The 20,810-nt window shown below is 54.2% G+C and overlaps 1 protein-coding gene across 1 annotated transcript; it reads left to right on the plus strand.

The window, feature by feature from the left end:
* The first annotated feature begins 258 nt into the window (after positions 1-258).
* Positions 259-19,168, plus strand: NUAK2 (NUAK family kinase 2). Its single transcript, XM_037496428.1, is given in 8 exon segments — positions 259-300; positions 303-503; positions 10,833-10,953; positions 13,630-13,781; positions 14,095-14,160; positions 16,133-16,252; positions 16,801-16,933; positions 17,532-19,168. Coding segments are annotated over 8 exon segments (1,896 nt in total). The 3' UTR covers positions 18,593-19,168.
* Positions 19,169-20,810: the final 1,642 nt, after the last annotated feature.

A 20,810-nucleotide genomic window follows, 5' to 3' on the forward strand; every position in this document is an offset into this window, starting at 1 on the left:
CGTCCCTCCAGATCTCTCCGGCCCGGGCCGCGCTGACACCTTTCGCGGGAGCGGGGAGGGCGGCGAGCCAATGAGAGCGGCCGCGGTCACACAGCCGGCGGGCGGGCCAATGGGCGCGGGGGGCGTGGCCGGCCGCCGCCTCGCCGCTTATAGCCGGTCGGAGCCCCGCGCCTCGGCGTGCGCTCGGGGCGGCCGCTGCTGCAGGCCGGGCGGCGGACGTGCGGCCGGTCCCCCTCGCCGCGCTCACGCCTGCTCGCCATGGAGTCGTTGGCTCTCCCCCGGCGCGCCGGCCCGGCCCCGCGGCCGCCGCTGCCCCCGCCGCGGAGCTGCCCGCGCCCCTGGGCGACGGGCTCATCAAGTCGCCCAAGCCCCTGATGAAGAAGCAGGCGGTGAAGCGGCACCACCACAAGCACAACCTGCGGCATCGCTACGAGTTCCTGGAGACCCTGGGCAAGGGCACTTACGGGAAAGTGAAGAAGGCGAGGGAGAAGTCCGGGCGCTTGGTGAGTGCGCCCCCGCCTCGGAGCCCGAGGGACTGACTGAGGGTGGACGGGGCGCTCGCGTCTTGCTCCGTGGAGTCGCCACCGGCCAGCCCTTCCACGCCGAGACTGCACACGTGTGGGGGCCGCGGGCTCCAGGGCAGGTCCCTGATTGTAGACAGGGTGCTCCCGGGCCTGGAACACCCCGACAGCAGGTGGTGGCAGCAGATGTGTGAGGCGGAGAGTGGGCGTGGGGCCCACATCGAACACAATAGGGACCCCTCTTGGGATGAAGGCCCCGGAAAGCAGATGGGACTTAAGTTGAATTTGCTTGGAACAGACTCCCCAATAGAGTGGAGTGGGGAAGAGGAAGTCCAGGCACCTGATCTTAGTAGGGGGTTAGTGAATAAATGAGTTTGTGGTTCAGTGAATGAACGAGCTGTCCAGTGCCTGACTCATTTCTAGTAGTCTAGCCCCCTTCCCTGCCTACTAGGGAGAGCTGCGGGTGAGTGGGGGATGGGTTTGACACTTAGGTCCTTTTCAGACCGAAAATGGAATCAAAGTGATTTAGGGTTTTTTGGTGGTTGTTCTGGAAAATGTCAAACCAGACTCTGATCCATTTGGACAAGACCACTGGGCCCAAATACCTTTGGATTTGGGGCCTTTTCAGAAATGTGCCCTGTTAATTTGGTGTGTGGTAGTAGTGGGGGTAGTAATCTGTGTGACCTTGAGCAGCTTACTGGTCTCTCTGCCTGCAAAAAACAGAGAAAATACCGCCTCCCTCCCCAGCTGCTGTGAGGGCTGAATGAACTACGAATGCAGATTCATATTTTCTGACACACAGAACCCATAGTGAGAACTGATGTTTCTGTCTGGAAAGGCAGCTCTGAATGGAGGGCAAACTTGACAAAAGTTAGTTAAACTCGAACTTGAGTTTAATGTGTTTAAGAACCACCTGAGGGGCCTCTTTTAAATGCTGACGGTTTTTCCACGTAGGGGGGTTTATTCTGAAGGTCTAGGGTGGGGCTAAATAATGGCATTTTAACAAGTCTTTCAGGGCTTGTGGTCTAGTGGTCTGTGTTGGGCGCTGAGAAGCGTGTGTGCGCGCACACATGTGTGTGGCCACGGTTTACCTTATCAGCTAAAGCAGCAGTTGCCTCCCCAGATTGTTTGCTTTTGCAGCCAGTAGCTGGTTTGAAATTCAAGAAGTCATTTCATTGGTGAAAAAGAGTGGATGCTGGAGCAAGGGGGTGAACAGTGGCTCCATCAATGGGACTGAGTGTGTTTTTCTTGCTAACGCCTGGCACTGTCCCCAGTTACCCGCTGCCAGGTTACAGCTATTGGGCAATCATGGACTTCCTGGCTTTCCTTTTCTTTCTCTTTCTATACAGTATGAGGGCCAGGTAAGGGCCGAGGCCTGAGACTGCTGGGCCCATGCTTCGTCAGGGGTTTAGATGGAAAATAGAAGCTTGTGGCTTGTGGGGCAGGGAGGGGGAGCAAAAGCATGAGACTGGGTTGTGGGGACTGGGGTGAGGGGACTGGGGTAACCCAGAAACAGGGAAACTGGTTGAAGCTCAGCAATCCCATCAGTTTCCTGACTGGTCACTGCATGCAGGTTGTGTATGTGTGTGTGTGCGCGTGTGTGTGTGCGTGTGTGCGCAGGTATGAGAGAGAGAGATCTCATTGATTCTGGAATGAGGTAAGCCAGCTTTCAGTTTTCAAACCTCAATGGCTGTAGGCAGGAATTCCAGCTCTTATTACATCAGAATAGAGAGAATTCAGAAGATTCTCCCAGTCTCAAGCCTCTGATTGTAGGCAGGGATCCAAGATAAAGAGCAAGGAGACCAGCTCTGAGCCTCCCTGATCCACAGATCCAGCTTCTTCTGTGGGGAACTTGCTCAGCATCCCCTCCTCGTCCAGGAGCAGTCACCTGCTGTGCTAATGGTTTCTCCATTCTGGAAGAGTCTTCTTCCCTACCCCACCCCCACTTCCGTGGCTGATTGTCTCCCTGGAAGAACAGGGTCCTGGGCTTCAGGATACTTCAGTGGGGACAGCAGCATGGAGATGCCCAAGACCTCCCTAAAATGAACTGAGAATGTTGGTGGGGGCTCAATTTAGAGGAAAGCCTGCAGGCTGACTCCCACCCCAATTTTCCCTACAGCTTTCTAGCACACTCTCATTCCCAGCCAGCCTAGATGAGATCTCAGGGGCCAGATGGGACTGTCCAGAGGGAGGGGTAGGAGGTGGGGTGGGCAGAACTAATAGCTACTTCAGGAGAGCATCAAAGGAAAGACAAATATTTGCTCTGGATCTTCTAGTCTCTGAGTACATTCCTGGTATCCAAATGACATTTCCTCCTGACTCTCCCAGCTCTCCTAATCACCCCTCCCCCTAAAGAGAAAAGCACCTGCTGGGGGCCCCTGGATGGTGGAGCCCACCAAATCTTTGTGGATGATCTGCATGGAAACCTTACTCCAGGGGTACCATGATGCTTGAGGGGGTGTCCAAGTGGACAGTGATATTGGCAATGGTGTATCTGTGTATTTTATATATTGGATTAGTAGATTGGATTGGAAGGACTTTTAAAAGCTTGAAAATGAGATGGTCCCATTTCTTCATTGACAGATGGGTAAACTGAGGCCCAGAGAAGGGGTGTGACTTCTGGGCTGGTTTAGTGGGACTCCTGCAGGGTAGGCTCCTGACTTGACTGCCCCAGGCCCTGGATGACAAATAGTCTTGGGCTGGGAGTTGGCCGTGAGCTGAGCCAGGGCTTGTCTCAGTGTGCTTTGTCATTCCACCCCAGCCCCAACCCTGGCTCTGCTGCCTTTCCCAGAGCTCCAGGCAGTGCTGAGAGTGGGAGGCATCCTGGGGAACCAGCCCCACCCCCACACACAAGGACCAAGATGAGGGATCCTGAGTGGGTGGATGGCACCACATTCCCGTTTCCACCCGGGCAAGAAGGCTGCTTAAGCTGTGCACCTGAGGGAGGTGGATGCTCACAGGCAGCCAGAGATTCAGGACCTCCAGCTGGCAAGGCTTCAGAGAGCAGTTGTCTTTAAAATCTAGCCTTAAGAATTTTTTACCACTTAAGATCCCATCATTGCAATTTGTTTGATTCTGACCTCATTCCTGTATTAGCCTTTATTAGATATTTATTTTTTTTTTTTTAATTTATTTATTTATTTATGCAAGCACTGGGTACGGTCAGACGTGCGGGAGGGTGAGAGAATTCACCAGAGCCAGAGCGGGGAGCAGAGCAGGCAGAAGGGCTGAAGTACACTGCTGAGGGGAGCAGCGGGCGGCAGGAGAGGTCTGGCACCATGCGGGACCCTCCTCCAGGGGCCGGGGAGCAGCCGGGGATCGAACCAGCGCTGCAGAGGCTGCGGGCAGCTTCTCAACCCAGCGCTCAACCGCTGCGCCACCGGGGAGGCCCCTTTATTAGATATTTAAATACAAGTGCAATTCATATCTAGAAAGAAGCAAAATAATCCAAGGTGGCCTTCAAAATGTTAAATCTTGGGCCTCCCTGGTGGCCAAGGGGTTAAGTCTCAGCGCTATCACCACTACTGAGTTCTATCCAGCCAGGGAGCTGACCCACATGGCGCAGCAGACCTCTCCTGTCTCGCCCGCTGCTCCCCTCAGCAGTGTACTTCAGTCAGTCTGCCTGTTCTGTTCCCTACTGTGTCTCTGGTGAATCCTCTCACCCCCCACACACACCTCTGCCGATACCCCTATTCTTCTATGTGTAAATAAATAAATCTTTTTTAAAAATGTTAAATCTTCCCTACTCTTTAGTACCTCCATGCAGTGTTTTCAAGTTTAGCACAAATTGAGCATATAACCTCCACATCACTGTCACTTGTGGCCCCTTGCCCAACTGACACTCAGATCACGGCCCTTGGTGGCCCTCAGCTGACCACAGCAAACATGAGCTGATTGTGTCATGAGCTACAGATGTCACCCTCGGGTGCCTTGGAGGCACTGGAGTGGCCACCCCAACAGCCTCAGCATTTCATGAGCCCCGCTGGATATTTCATGAGAACTTTCTGGAAACTTCCTCCATATATATTACTTTGAATTTAAAAAAAAAAAAAACTTCCTCCACATGATGTTCACTTTACCAGCTCAGGTATAAGCATTCTGCAATAATTTCTTATGCTCATTCTGTAACAAAAGATGAGTTTTCTGGTCAGGACAGAGAGAACTTGAGGCTGCTAATCTCTTTACCCTGCTCTCTCAGCTGCAGATCAAAATTGTTGTGCCAGAGGAGGAGGAAAATTGAGAGAGGAAAAAATAGTGTTTCTGGTTGCTTGGTCTAAACTCATTGGGAATAAAAGTTGTCATGTTGCCACCTCTTAAAAGAATAAGGCTGCTTAGCTCAGAGGGTTCAGATCCTTCTTTGCTGCTTACCAGCCGTGTGACTAGTATCTCCCTCTCTCTGCTTTCTCATCTGTAAAGTGGGGACTATAATAAGTCCTACTGTGTGGGGGTTCTCATAAGATCAAATATGATAATCTCTGTAAAGGGCTCAGCACAGCAATAGATGAGATAGTGTCATTACCCCGGCAGGACTGGCTTTGACTAGCTCCTCCCCTCCCTCTCCTGGGGGCCACCCATTCTGGGTCTGTCCTTCCCTGAGCAAGAGAACAGGTTGCGTTCAGCTTCTTTAAGTCAAAACACTTTGGTCTCTGCTTTGTTCACTGTGCTAATCTCTCCTTCCTCCCCTGTTCCCGCCAGAGCCACTGCCAAAGGCCTCTTCTGGGGACACACCCCCTCCCAGCTCCTCCTGCACCTGCCTGCTCAGCAGCAGGGAGGGAGGCCCTGGCTGCAGGAGACTCGCCCTTGGGCTCTGGCCAAACCACACAAGCTGGCAGGGCAGAAAGCTCCTTGCCTGAGAGCTGGCAGAGTGGGCTATGGGTGGACACAGCCTGAACGTCAGGGAGGTAGGGGAGGCAGCTCAGACTCCTTTTAGAGCCCATTCCCTCTCTCTGCCTGGTTCTCAGGGAGGCTTCCTGGGATGGTGAGTTACCCCCAGACCCAGCTCTACCCTGCCCATTATCTAAGTGGGTCATCCTCCAGCTCCCTGCCCTACCTCCCAGACTTAAGCTGCTCTGTCAAAGGCCAGAGAGGAGTCAAGGATTTCTGCTCCTGACGTTAGCTGCCTGGTTTGTAATACTCTCGCCCACACCTGGAGCCAGCATCTCTAGATCTTATTCTAAAACTTCACTCCTGATCTGAGTTCCTAACAGGGAGGCAGCGTGGAGCCCCTTGAGCCCTGGTACTGTCTCTCCCACGTGTATGTGTGTCTGTAAGTGGGATGGGGGTGCCCTGGCCCCAGTAGGCAGAGGTGGGTGGCACATTTCTTTCTCCAGGGGCCAGAGGCAGGGCATCTTCTGCAATGTCAGCTTCTCCTTCCACCCTGGACCCTAGTAGTACCTGCTTGTTTTCCAGGAACCTTGCAGCCATCAGCACCCTTTCTGGACTCCACAGAAAATCAGCCCTGCTGCCTTTCCAACATGCAGGGCTCTGTGGCCGAGAGTCACTGGGACAGAATCCGTAGGACTCTTGCTCAGGCAGGTTAACAGAAATGTAGCTGGGGCCTCTGCATAAGCTAGTGCCTCCCTGACTAACAGCTGGTTCCCTGTTTTGAAGCTAGAGTCTGGAAGGCAGCTTAGCGGTCCTAATGTGCACATTTGTATGCGGTCTTTTTTTCTGGTCTTTTGCTCAAACCTTTGTTTCTGTCTTGAATGCCTTTATTGCCCTTCCCTAGCCCACTCCCCTGACACTAGGCCCCCTTGGCTCAGCAAACCCCAGGCATCCTTCAGTCTAATAATTTATTTTTTTAAGATTTATTTATTTATGGATACAAGAGCTGTGGTACGGGCTAGAGATGTGGGGGGTGAGAAGATTCACCAGAGACAGAGTGGGGAACAGAACAGGCAGACTGACTGAAGTACACTGCTGAGAGGAGCAGTGGGGCCAGGCGAGTCAGGAGAGGTCTGCTGCCCATGTGGGTTGCTCCCTGGCCAGCAGGGAATTGAACTCAGCTGGGGATCGCCTCATAGTGCAGTGCTTCACCCCTTGCACCCCAGAGAGGCCCCCATCCTTCAGTCTAAAGCAAAGTTTTTTCCCAGAGATTGTTTCTCCTGCTCCTCCAGGCAAAGAAACCTCTCTCCTATACTCCTGGAGCCCCTGGGCAAGCAGGGATCACAACTGTTGCATTCATCACACTAGACTGCAGGTGATGTAATTGCCATCCTTCCATGGATGAGGGTCTTGCACAGGGACTGTCCAGTCTGTGCTGAATTGCCAATACCTAACCTAGCATCAGACACACCACAGGCATTCAGCACATGTTTGGAGAATAAATGCCCTTTCATTTGTTAGACGAGGCCATTAAAACTGGTGTGCCAATCAGCCAGATCATTGAAGTGGAGCACCTTGGGATGCTTAGCTAGGTAAGGATTGGATAGTGGGGCTGCTGACTCCTGGTATTCTCATTCCCACAGTCACTTTGTGCCCCCTGTGAGTAGGTGGTCAAAAATAGATCATCTAAACTTTGCAGAGTAAAAAGGGTGGTAATTAGTGATTGTGCTGAGATGAGTAGGATTGTCTCCAGGCCTTCCTACCTCTGGGTGATCCATCTGGGTGTTATGCTCCTTCTGGGCTCTTGCCAGTAAATTTTTATTCCAGAAAATGGTTGCTCAGTCATCTTGCAGATGAGGACAAAGGTCCTCTGAATCAATTCCTGTCATCAAGGTTGCCTCTCCACCCATGCCTGGAAAGTAAGGTAGAAACTCCTATCTAGGCATCAGTAGCATCGGTCAGGGTTCAGCCCAGTGACTTAATCAAGAAATAGTTTTGATTTCACCAGTTAACATTTCTTTGTTGCTTTCTGTATGCAGAGCTCGGTCTAGGATTGAGCTAGTTCTAATTTGCTTGACAGGCTAGCCCTAGAGATCTGGGGCTTTGTTCCATGGAACAGAGATAGGTCGGGAACAGTGCCTGTACCCCTTCCCCCCCACACAAGTCATGCTGTCTTGCTCTTCTTGTCTGCACCTGCTTGGAGCTAGTGAAGGCCTAATGACATCACTGATTTCCTTCCTGAAAAGTGCCAGCCAAGCAGTGCTGTCCAAGGGCCTGATGTAGATAACTGGGGGTCCTTGACCCACTTTGTGAGGCCAGAGCATGAGCTCCCAGGAGGCTAGGACTGTTCATTGAGCGTCAACAATTTTGATTTAGAATCAAATGGATCTCGGGGTTCCACTTGTGTGTGTACTACCCGACTCCTAGCATCATTGAGATTTTTTTTTATTTATTTTATTTTTTTAAAGATTTATTTATTTATGCATACAAGCCAGAAGTGAAGGGAGGGGTGAGAGAATTCACCAGAGACAGAGTTGGGAACAGAACCGGCAGATTTGCTGAAATACGCTGCTGAGGGGAGCAGCGGGCAAGTCAGGAGAGGAGAGGTCTCTGAGACATGTGAATATCTCCCTGGCCGCATGGAGGTGGGTGGGGGGGGGTAGTGGCTGCAAATAGCTTCATAGTGCTGTGCTTAACCCCTTGAGCCACCAGGGAGGCCCGAGATCCTTTTTTAAATCTCATTTCTTCTAGGTCTTGCTTTTTTAGTGTTCTCCCCTGCCCCCCAAGTCTGTGCTGATTTATCTTCCTGTTGTGTACATTTGTGTGTATACAGTTGTATAGCCAAAATGTGCCTGGTGTTTGTATCTGTGTACATTGTAAGCACACAGGTGTATTTCTGCTTTATTATCTAGATATATGATTTATATGTGCCTGTTTTCACTATTATTACAATTTTATGGCCCTTTGTCTCTGAAGAGCTCAGAACACTTTTTTTTTTTTATAAAGTTTTTTTTTTGTTTTTTTTTTTTTGTTTTTTATACAAGCAGTGGGTACAGTCAGAAGCACGGGAGGGTGAGAGAATTACCAGAGCCAGAGCAGGGAGCAGAGCAGGCAGAAGGACCGAAGTACACTGCTGAGGGGAGCAACGGGCGGCAAGAGAGGTCTGAACGCCATGCGGGACCCTCCTCCGGTGGCCGGGGAGCAGCCGGGGATCCAACCGGCGCTGCAGAGGCTGCGGGCAGCTTCGCAACCCAGCGCTCAACCTCTGCGCCACCGGGGAGGCCCTCAGAACACTTTTTATCTGTTGTCTGATTTTAAAAGCAAAGGATTTTAGAAAGAAAAGAACTCGTCCATTAAATTAGTCCTTCAGGGAGAGTTGAGTGTCTTGGAGAGAAAGGACAGCCGGAAGGATGCTGCAGGCTCAGTCCAAAAGAGAGTGCTTTGTAGTTGGAGGAGGATTCAAGAACCTTCCTTCCTATCCCCTCTGTCCAGTTCTAAGCCAGAGATTTTTTTTTTGCTTAATTTCCTGGGGTGATTTGGAGCAGAATGGGTGGGGGTGTGAAGGGGGTGCCTGAGGTGCAGCCCCATTTCTGTGCCCCCTGTGTTCCCACCAGCTGCAACCTGGGCCTCTCCAGCATCTTGGGGAAGAGGCTCCAAGGTGACCTTCCCTCCCCCTGCCATTGTCCTCAGGCCCTGCTCTGGGAAGGCTGGAGAGCCCAGCCTCCCTGCTTTCACTGAGGCAGCAGGGGGAGGAGTGGTCGGAGGGCACGCCATCCTTGGCTCAGCCCGTTGCCGGGGTGACCTGGCCACGGGCATTGTGAGCAGCTCCTCTTACAGGATTAGGGCTGTTCCGCATTCTTATCAAATGGGGAGGGAACACAGGCCTGCCTGGCTGCTGTCCCTTCTAGCCAGAGGCCATTGTCTGCCTCCAGAGTCCTGTGAAAGGCTGGATTAGAGGCCCCTCCCCTGGAGCAGAGGGTCCCTTTTTTCTGTATTCTTTGAACCTTGAGTGGAGGCAAACTCTCCTGGGAAATTGAGTAAGCACAGTCTGCCTCAGTCTGTGTCTTCATTTCTCATAACTTGCCATCTTCCATGAAGAGGAAGTCTTGTATTTATGGTTTGTGTCCTGGAGAGGCTTATCAGGAGCAGCCCGTGACACCCACCCCATGGCCAGCACCGGATGTCATGTCAGTCTCTGAGGGCCCGTGGCATTTGTAGGTGTGTCCCACAGACTCAGCACACACAGGAAAGCTCCTCAGATGCCTTAGTTTATTTCACAGAGAAGCAAACCTAGTCTTCCCACAGGGACAGTCAGGAGGAGAACCTGGATGCCCAGTCCCCTGGCAGTGCCTCACACACACAGCACATGCCCTGGCCCCTTGTCAGCGCTGCTGCTGAAAGGAAGCAAAACTCCACGGTCTCTGAGAGCTTTGCTAAAGCTTCTTCTTGGCAAGTATTTCTCCATTTCCTCTTGCCACACCCCACCCTTCCTGACCCTACCACATGCCACCAAGGGGCAGTCCTTATATACTGTTTTCACCCTACAGACAAGACAGCAAAACCCAGAGGACTCTGTTTATCTCTCTGTTGTTAGTTGCCAGGGAAGGGATATTTCTCACCTAGACTGAAGAGACTGTTGGTTTTGTAGGTGATTTTTGGGGCAATTAAACCAATGTAAAATTAAAACTTGCGATTTTAATCATCTTAAGTATTCAGTGACATATTCAGAACATTCATAACATTGTGCAACCATCACCGCTTCCCATTTGTAGAACCTTCTCATCACCTCAAAGAAATACTCTGCACCCGATAAACAGTACTCTCCCACTCCACCACCCCTATCTCCACCACTCCCTAGCTCTGATAACCAATCTTCTGCTTTCCCTCCTAGGGCTTTGCCAGTTCTAGTTGCCTCATCTAAGGGAAACTGTACAATACTCATGTTTGTGTCCAGTTTATTTCATCAGCATGTGTTCAAGGCTCATGTGCGCCTGCCCATTAGAGACCTTGTGACTTTGAGCAGTCATTAGCCTCTCTCGGCTTCGATTTCCTCGCCTGTAAGTGGGGATGATGATACTTTCTGTGCCTACCTCCCAGGGTTGTTGTGAAGGTCAGTTTATTTACCAGGGCAACATGGTCACTCAACGGTGTACCAGGCTCTGTGCTCAGTCTCCAGTGGGGAGCAACATGGGCCCATCCTTGTCCTCAAAGTGTAGTTGCATTGTTTTGTAAGCCAGAAAGCACTGGCCTAGCGAATGCAGTCTGTCAGCTTCCTTGTTAAGAAGCCCGTTTCCTTTCTGTGCTATAGACTGCACCCAACAGAGGAGAAAGCCTTGTCTAGAAAGGGCGCTCTCCAGCCTCTCTGCCACCCTGCATCTCTAGATGCAGCCGCTTCAGGCAGCCCAGCGGACTCAAGGCTCTCTTGAGTGTCCTCGGGGCACTTTTCATGCTAGAGCTTTCTCATTCTCCTGCATTCTCTGTTCCCAGGTGGCCATCAAGTTGATTCGGAAAGACAAAATCAAGGATGAGCAAGATCTGATTAATATTCGGCGGGAGATTGAGATCATGTCATCACTTAACCACCCCCACATCATTGCCATCCATGAAGGTACAGAGGGGGGGTGGTTGAAGCTGGGAGTGAGTGTGCACTTGTGAGCATGGGTGTGCACATGTGGGATTAGTGTATACAAGAGTGTGTGTGTGTGTGTGTGTGTGTGTGTGTGTAGGAGCAGTCAGATCAGATGGCACAAAGTCTAAAAGGACATAGACACTAGAGTCAGGCAAAAGTTGGAAGTGAAACCAGCTGTATGGGTTTGGGCAAATAATTTCATTTCTGCTTAGGGCCCCAGTTCCTGATAACCCCACCCACATCACAGGTAGTCACAAAGTTCAAGTTAAATGCCATGGATGGCTTGGCTCAGAGGAGGAACCTAACAGAGTGTGGGCTTTGTGTTGTTATTGTTAGGGTTTCCATACTTGAATGCTACCTCCCCAACCCGCTGGATTCTTAGCAATCCGGGGGAGGCGAAATATACATAGGCCTGCACCTGTCTCAGGTGTGTGGGTGCTGTTCTCCTTCATACATCCCAAGAAGCAGGCCTCTCAGAGTCTGACCTGCGTTCTGAATCATTCTGCCAGGGGCTGGCTCCTGCCTCTTCCTCATCTATCTCAGCCTTCTCTCCTCTGACATCAGTGCTGGCTCTCCACTCCAGCTGCCCTGGTCCCTGTGACCCAGACAACAAAGCAAGCAAGAGAGGGTGAGGAGGGAAAGAGGGGGAGCCTCCTCCCACACACACCTGTCTGCTTCAGGTCTTTACATAATAGCAATTAGACAGGAAATGAGGGGTAGCAGAGGCAGCAGGAGGGAAGGTAGAGCGCCTGTGGCTTTGCCTCTGTCTGAAGTTGCAGGGTGCAAGTAAGAAAGGTTTTAGCTTTCAGATTCTCTTCCTAGATCAAGAGCAAAGCCACTGACCAGGCCCTATGGTCTGAGCCTGGTCCATGAGGAGCCCAGGCAAGCAGCTGAGAAGGCTAATTGATCTGTGTATTTCCCCCAGGGAAGAGTGGGCCACTGGCAGAGCTGAGATCGGTGATTGGACAGGGTATATGTGTGTGTGCATGTGTGCCTCTGCGATTTCCCCCACATCCATATCTCCAGTAAGGCCAGAAACTGAGCTTTGAAGTCCAGGATGTGGTTTGTCCTAAATCTTCAGATTCAGCAACAGGGAGGTCATGGTCACTGAGTGTCCAGCAGAGCGCCCCCAGGGACACCCCCCTCTCCACAGCAGGCATCAGGAGATGCAGGAAGAGGGGGAAAAGGAGGCTCCAGTCCTGGGCACTGACCTCTAAGCTAGGGGTTTCCTAGAATGTGCCCCAGCTGGCTCTTACTCCCTAATTCCATGGCACAAAGACACTGGGTTAGTCTCAATGAGGCAGCCCCAAGGGCCTGGGCCAGTATGGATCAAGGCCACTTGCTTGTGTGCCCCTGGGAAAAAGCACAGTCCTCCTGGCCATGTCTCTAACAGTCTGGCAGCTGGAACTCCTCTTGGGAGAAACCTCCTCCCTGAGCTCCTTCTCACAGATTTTACACAGCAATAGCTCTGGGGCTGGCTGGGTGAGCTGGACTCATAGGACCCGTTTGACACAAAGATGCAGTGTCATGGACATATGTGCTCTGACACACCCAGCTGAGGGGCCAGTTTGGTGAGCTGGCCCTTCCCTACCTTTCCAGAGGTCTGGGGCCAGACAAGGTCTGAGACACAAGATGGGGCCCTCCTACGCGTGGAGATGAGCCAGCTGGGGCAGGCTGACTGCCAGGAGCCCAGTCAGTCAATTAATCACCAGATATTTTATTATTTTTTGAAAGATTTATTTTATTTATTTATGCATACAAAAACTGGGGTGTAGGCCAGAGAAGTGGGGGTGAGAGGATTCACCAGAGACAGAGTGGGGAGCAGAACAGGCAGATCTACTGAAATACACTGCTGAGGGGAGCAGCTGGCGAGACAGGAAGGTCTGCTGCACCATGTGGGTCAGTTCCCTGGCCGGGGATCAAACTCATGCTGCAGTGGCTGGCGATAGCTTGATAGTGCTGAGACTTGAATCCCTATACCACCAGTGAGGCCCCAAGTCTTATTTTTCAAGTGTGTGCATGAGCCTTATAGTAAGTCTAAACAGTAGGCGCCAATCACTGAGTGCTTGCTTAGATGTCAGACCTGGTGCCAGTTTGCTCAGCCTGCCCCGCAGCTCTCACTGACTTCTGTCTGTTTCTTACTCCAGCCTTGTGAGTTTCCTATATTTATTACCTTCTTTATTTATGTGATTATTTATTACATTTTTCATGTGAGGAAACTGAGGCACCATGGTGGAATAACTTGCCAAGGTCACCCAACTAGTGAGTGATGAGGCAGTGATTCAGTCCCCAAACCCGCATCCTCATGGATGTATGGAATTTGCCCCTGGTTGCAGGCCAAGGGTAGTGGGGGCTGCTGTAGAGTCTGAATTTTCGTGCCCCCTGAGCTGGGGCTGCCTTCCTGGGCATGTGCAGGATCACTTTAAGAATCCTCGAAAGCCTGACCTTCAAGAGAGGAAAGGGGAGCCCGGTGCTTTGGCTTTGCCTTTGCCTGGTGGCTGCTGACACTTCAAAGGCACTTCAAAGGCCTCCCACCCTGGTCCCCACATCCTGGAGGGGCATCCTGCCAGGTTGGGGGCTGGGAGGAGTGCGTGCCTCCCAGCCTGGGGGAGCAGTGTCTTCTAGGCCCTGACGCTCTACTTTGTCCTGCTCCAGTGTTTGAGAACAGCAGCAAGATGGTGATCGTCATGGAGTACGCCAGCCGGGGCGACCTGTATGACTACATCAGCGAGCGGCCGCGGCTCAGCGAGCGTGACGCCCGCCACTTCTTCCGGCAGATCGTCTCGGCCGTGCACTATTGCCACCAGGTGAGCCCCCACCCACAGGGCGCCGCTGGCTGGGGGGTTCCTGGGGCTCCAGAGACAGCCGGTGACTTGTGCAGGCTCACTCAGGGAGACAGAAGCAGAGGCCAGGTGCGACTTGGGCTCTCCACCCAGGAAACGGCCACTCTGGCTTTGCCAGGGCTAGAGGGTTCTATGATCTGTCACACTGGGAGATAATAAGGACAGGTGTTCCTAGCATACCTGTGCCCACCCCTCTTGCCCCTCTTGTGTTTACCCCACTTTCATCCCCTTCCCTCCTTGGTGACCTTTCCCTGACCCTCACCCCTCCCTCTTTCAGAATGGGGTGGTGCACCGGGATCTCAAGCTGGAGAACATCCTCTTGGATGCCAATGGAAATATCAAGGTGAGCCCCACTTCTTGTTTCCAGGTGCTCCCCACCCCTGGCCGGTCTTTCTGCCCTGTCCCTTGTCAAGTAAGCCCTTGGGGGTTGCAGAAGAGTTAAGCAAAGTTTAAACTTGTAGCCATTCCAGTGCCTTCTTTTATAGATGGAACACTGAGGCCTCAGTAGGGGGGCCTGCACAAGCTGCCGTGGCTAGCAAGAAGCTGAGCCTGGGCTAGGTGAGGTCAGCTGACTCCCAGACCAGACTCCCAGACCAGAGCTCTGACGTCACGTGTCAGCTTGTGCTCACAACCTCAAGACTGGCCAGGAGAGGCCATGGCCCGAGGCCTCCTCACAAGTACACATGCTGGCACTTTAATCGGCTCTGACTAGGGAGTTCCCCAAACCACACTCTTCAGCTTCTGCAGCTGCTGAGTTCCCATGCCCGCTGCTGAGTTCCCATGCCCGCATGGTTCCTTTAGGTCTGAGAAGTTCATGAACTCAGCTCTCAGGGCTGGAAGGACAAATGGCCAGGGCTGACCCCTGCAGTACCTGGGGAGGCTCTGGCCCCCTGCAGTACCTGGGAAGACTGACTCTGTACTCAGGCCCTCAGAATCTCCTAAGCCCACAACACAGTCCCTTCTCCGGAGGCCTCTGACCTGTGCCCTGAGGTGCCCCTGACCGAGTTTATTCCCCTCATCCAGCCATTTCCCGGAGCAGGTGGGGCTGGCTTTGATGCTTGCAAGGGGGAGGGGTGCTGGCCTCTATAAACCCATAGAACTTGGACAGGCACGGACTTCCCTACCTGCCCCAGCCCTCTGCTTTGTTATGGGCTTTGCCCAGTAACCGCTTGATAAGAGGCCAATAAAGCCATAAACTATGGAGCCAGTTTCACGAGCACCACCCTGGGCACACATGACCCCTTCTGGGGTCAGAGGTTGGGAACCCTAGGGCATTGACCTCAGCCTTGAGCCACGCATGGTCAGGGAAAGGGTCTCTCCAGGAAGCAAGAAGTTGGGGTTGGGACCCCTAAGCCCTCAGCATGAGATATCTCAGGGATTCCTGTAAGAAGGTTCTCCTGGGCCTCCCCGGTGGCGCAGCGGTTGAGCGCTGGGTTGCGAAGCTGCCCGCGGCCTCTGCAGCGCAGGTTCGATCCCCGGCTGCTCCCCGGCCACCAGAGGAGGGTCCCACATGGCGCGCAGACCTCTCCTGCCGCCCGCTGCTCCCCTCAGCAGTGTACTTCGGTCCTTCTGCCTGCTCTGCTCCCCGCTCTGGCTCTGGTGAATTCTCTCACCCTCCGGTGCTTCTGACTGTACCCAGTGCTTGTATAAATAAATAAATTAATTTAAAAAAAAAAAAGAAAAGAAAAAAAAAAAAGAAGAAGAAGGTTCTCCTCCTGGGCAACCCCATGGCCCCAGTCTTGGTTCTGGCTTCATTACTGCTCCTCAGCTACAGTGGGAACCCATGCTCTTGCCACCGGGTGCTGCCGGGTATGGGCACAGACATGGGCCCTTTGCTGGGAAGGGCAGCTTGAGCCTCGTGTGGCTACTGGGACTGGCTCACAGACCCTTCCTTCAGTCAGTGTCCCCTGAGTCCCACCTATAGGTCACACCTGGGCTGCAGGAGACAGGGGCGAAGAGGTCAGCTCAGGGAGCAGCGTGGGAGGCAAATGACACCCCACCCCAGGGAGGTGGGCCTGCTGCATCGGGAGGGTGTGTGTGGTCAGGAGAGAGCGTCCTGGAGAGGACAGCATCTGCAAGGGGTTGGGAGCAGCGAGGGGCCGGAGCTCCCCTGCCTCCACCTAGGTGCTCCTCCTGGACACAGCCTCCGAGTGCTTTCTTCTCAGGCGGGTGTGAGCTCTATTGCAGTGCCAGCAAGGGGTCAGGGTCATGAGACGCCTGCCTTCCCGCTGGGTCCTGGGCGGGGGTAGGCCAAGAACCGCAGAAGCTCATGGGCCTTGGCGTGACCCCTGCCTCTGTCTGACCCAATCCTGCAGATCGCTGACTTTGGCCTCTCCAATCTCTACCACCAAGGGAAGTTCCTGCAGACATTCTGTGGGAGCCCCCTCTATGCCTCACCCGAGATCATCAACGGGAAGCCCTACACAGGCCCAGAGGTGGGTGCGCCTGCCGACTGCCGTCTGCTGTGACTCAAGCCCCGGGAGACAGGGCTGGTTTCCTAGTTTTTCCCTTTTTTCAGAGCCCAGAACTCAGCCTCACCTCCCCCCCGCCCCGCCTTCACCCTCCCCTCTAAAGTAGTGATTTCCTTGGTCTCTAGCCAAGAGTGGCGAAGCTGGAACTGGAATTTGCATTTCCAACCCCCAGACTAGTTCTCTCTCCCCCCCATCTTCCTGCTTCCCATGTCCTTTCCCAGCACCCACTCAGCCTCCCTGGAGAGGTGATGTCCTCACAACCACCCCATCCTGGCCCACAAGACCCCAACACTGCTCTAGTGCTTGTGGCTCCCCTCCCGCAGGAGTGATGGACAACACCCTCCCCTTCTGCAGTGTCACCCCTGTGCCCCTGTGTACTAACCTGGAGGTGGGCCTCGATGCTCTCTCTGGTCTCTGGGCTATCCAGCATGTACCCCTTTCTTTGGGGGTTCAGGTGAGGCTGGATGCCTACCAACCTGAGGCGTCCCCACTGACCCTCCTCTCCTGCTCAGGTGGACAGCTGGTCCCTGGGCGTCCTCCTGTACATCCTGGTGCACGGCACCATGCCCTTTGATGGGCAGGACCACAAGACGCTGGTGAGACAGATCAGCAATGGGGCCTACCGGGAGCCGCCTAAACCCTCTGGTGAGTGCGAGGCATGGGCGTCTCATGCAGGTCCTGAGGCAGGAATGAAATGGTGGCACTGAAGTCAGAGGGCACCCCTCACCACAAAGCCATAGTAGATCTGATCACCCCCTCCTGGGAAACCCCCAGTTTCCCTTGTGACCTCTGAGGAGGGAGGGGGCCTCTCTGGGAAGGGAAAGGAAGAGCTTATTATATTTGGGAAGTGCTTCCTGAGGTCTAACTTAGATCCCCTTTGCTACAGCCTCCTCCTGTCCCTCTGCTGTTGTCCCATCACATCTGTGAGGGCAGGCGGAGGCGGGGTGTGCAGATGGCTTCCCCCAAACAGCCTCTGCCTTCAGAGGGTTGCATTTTAATTGAAGGGAGGAGAAAACAGCTCACATTCAAGGACAATGAAAGGGCTCTAGTCCCCACTGGTCCTGAAGGGCTGTGGGGCGATGAGGAAATGGCGGCCGAGTCCAGGAATGGGGAGAGGGGCGCTGTCCTGGGCAGCGGTACACGCAGCCCTGGTGGGAACAGCTGCAGCCACACAGGGCGAGCGAGTGGCAGGGGCTGCCCAGTCTCTCAGCCGCAAACTGAGACCCTGTCTTCTGTCTTCCAGATGCCTGTGGCCTGATCCGGTGGCTGTTAATGGTGAACCCCACCCGCCGGGCCACCCTAGAGGATGTGGTGAGCCACTGGTGGGTCAACTGGGGCTACGCCACGTGTGTAGGGGAGCAAGAGGCACTGCAGGAGGGAGGCCACCAGAGCGGCGACTCCAGCCGGATCTCCATGGCTGACTGGCTCCGGCGGTCCTCCCGCCCCCTCCTGGAGAACGGGGCCAAGGTCTGCAGCTTCTTCAGGCAGCATGCGCCGGGAGGGGGGAGCGCGGTGCCCAGCCTGGAACGCGAGCATTCCCTCAAGAAGTCCCGCAAAGAAAATGACATGGCCCAGTCTCTCCAGGCAGACATGACTGAGGACACTGCCCCTCGTCCAGGCAAGGGCAACCTCAAGCTGCCAAAGGGCATTCTCAAGAAGAAGGCATCGGCCTCTTCGGAGAAGGCCGGGGAGGACCCTGAGCAAGGCTCAGACCCTGCAGGCCCGGGACAGGCCGCCCCCCTGCTCCCCAAGAAGGGCATCCTCAAGAAGTCTCGGCAACGGGAGTCTGGCTACTACTCTTCTCCTGAACCCAGTGAGTCTGGGGAGCTCTTGGACGCAGGTGACGTGTTTGTGACTGGGGACTCCGTGGAACAGAAACCCCCCCCAGCTCCAGGGCTGCTCCATCGCAAGGGCATCCTGAAACACAATGGCAAGTTCTCCCGCACAGCCCTGGAGCTGAACGCCCCCACCGTCTTCGGCTCCTTGGATGGACTAGCCTCACCCCGCCCTCCAGCCCGGGCCAGCCGCCCCTCAGGGGCTGTGAGTGAGGACAGCATCCTGTCCTCTGAGTCCTTTGACCAGCTGGACTTGCCCGAACGGTTCCCCGACCCCCTGCTGCGGGGCTGTGTGTCTGTGGACAACCTAATGGGCTTTGAGGAGCCCCCCTCAGAGGGTCCTGGAAGCAGAGGCCTGAGACGCTGGCGACAGGACCCGGGAGGGGTTAGCTGCTTTTCCCTAGTGGACTGCCAGGAGGTGACAGAGGCCTACCGACAAGCCCTGGGGGTCTACTCGAAGCTCAGCTGAGCTGGGGAGGGTGGCCCCCACCCTGGGGCAGGCTCTAAGATGCACCTGGCTGCACCTCAGGGGAGATGTCTGCTTCCCTCCTCCTAGGGTCAGCATCCCAGTGCAGAAAGCTGCAGAAAGCTGGGATGGTTTGCGGTTGAGTCCTGAGGAGGGCTGGATGTGGGAAGTGGCGAGTGAAGTGCATTGAGGGTTCAGTGTCTTCAGTGGCTGGTTCCCTACGGAGCCAAGAAGACAGAGGGGAAAGGAGGAGAGAGGCTGCTGAATGAAGGCCCCCACCGAGGCCAGGTTAAGCTCCATAGATCCTGTCCAGGGCCCTGCTGGTGTTGATGAGTAAGTCTTGTGGGAGGTGCCAAGTGGCTTCCTGCCAGGGAGAGGCTAGAAGCTTTTCACGTATACACCCCCACCCCCACTGACCACTAACACTGGAATAGGGCACCCCTTCTGTGCCTGGGCACCCTGAGAGTGGTCTCCTAGGGTGTGCCCCTGCCTTATTTATCCTAGCAGTAAGAGAACACACCTCTGTTTCCTCAAAGGTTCTTCCCCCTTTCCCATGCTCCAAACTGGGCACAAGCCTCCTCCAGCTGCTGCTTTGAATCTAGAAGACTTGAAAAGGCTCAGGCTGCTATTGAACTACATCTCCAGGGGCCCAGATTTCCCGGGATCCCACCTTGAACCTCAAAGACACTGAACTCTGGCCTCCAAGCTGCTCCTGCTACTGAGAATGGATGTATCTATTTCTCTGGGCTTCCAGGGCCCTAGAATGTCCTTATTTATTTTTATGTTTTCAACTGCGTGGGGTTTTTTTTGTTAAAAAAAAAAAATTGCTGTTTCCAGTAACGTTCTGGGTGAATTCACCGTGATTTCTAAGTTCTGTGAACAGAGAAGTATTTTTGCAATGATCCCCTACTGACCAGGGAGAAGGGGGTCTTCTGTGGATCCACAGGCCCTGCTGCATGGTTGGGAGGGGTCTCTGGCTCCCCCACTCCTTGCCCTGGTCCTTCTGCCTGATGCTCCCCTACCCTGCCTCTGCGACCAGACAGAACCACTCCATTAAAAACCAGAACAGTGACTGAGAAACAGTCTCCTCGGTGTCTGGGGCTCAGGTCTTGAAACACGGCTCCCGGGCTGCCAAGGGTGGGAAATAGAGAATGCGCCTCATAAAAACAGAACACAACGACCCCAAACCCGTCTCAGCTCCCAGAGGCCCCCGTGGCACCCATCTGCAGTTCTGCCCTGGTCCTGTTAAGCGCACACAGGTGCACGAGCCCTGGACTGGAGTCCCAGCTCGCGCTTCAGCCTTTCCCAAAGGGAGCACAGGCTTTGGCGACGACGAGCCCGGCCTCCACCCTTCTCCCCCTCTTCTCCTACCCCTCCCCCAGCCAACTCTGTCCCCTCCTGCTCTGAAGACACCCCCAAGGCCTTTATTCTCTCCCTCCAAAGAAAACCCCTTTCCTCTAGCGCTGGGTCGCTGCTCCCCCTCTGCTCCCACAGCCGGAGTCCTGAAAGAAGGGAGGAATGCCTGGAATGCCCTCCCCCCTCGCGGGCCGTCCCTCTCACCCCCTGCAGAGCATTCCCCAGCGCCTGCTCCATTGAGAAACTCCCGGACTCTGAGGCCAAGGATGAAAAGGAGAATAAGGACAAAGGGCAGGCAGGCAGCCGGCTGGCTCCGCTCCAAGCAGTCTCCCTCCCCCACGCCCTTACCGGCTTCTGTGTCTGAGGCCCCCTAAGGATTCCAGTTCTGGCCGCTTCTAGCTCCCCACTGGTCCCTCCGTCAGCCAGGTCTTCCACCAGCCGGCCAGCCCTAGGTACCTGCCCAGGTGGAGCTTCCAGACCTTTCCTCCCTGCATCCGGGGAAATGGCAGTCACTGAGTCTGGGAAAGAGATGGGTAACCCACGGCAATTATGGGGTTAAAATGCATGCAGGCTCTGAGGTGTTCAGCTGTGGAGTGGGCTGTGCTCATGTAGTCGCTGAACCCAGGAGTCAGGCCCTGTTGTGGGCTGGGCTCAGCGGAACACAGAGGTGGTGGCACATCCCTGGTGCCCCGTGAGGTCTCAGTCTCAAGGAGGCAGCAGACTGGAGGGCCAGCTGGCACGTGTGAAGAAACAATCCAATCCAGTAGAGAAATATTTGACAGCTTAGATGCTTTTGAGGGGAATTTTGAAGGTGTTTGAAAGAATTGCAACTTAGGAGACAAGGCCAGGTCCTACCTTTATTAAG

The sequence above is a fragment of the Talpa occidentalis genome, unplaced genomic scaffold, assembly GCF_014898055.3.
Source record: "Talpa occidentalis isolate TD23 unplaced genomic scaffold, MPIMG_talOcc4v2.1 talOcc4.8, whole genome shotgun sequence".
Classification (NCBI taxonomy): Eukaryota; Metazoa; Chordata; class Mammalia; order Eulipotyphla; family Talpidae; genus Talpa; species Talpa occidentalis.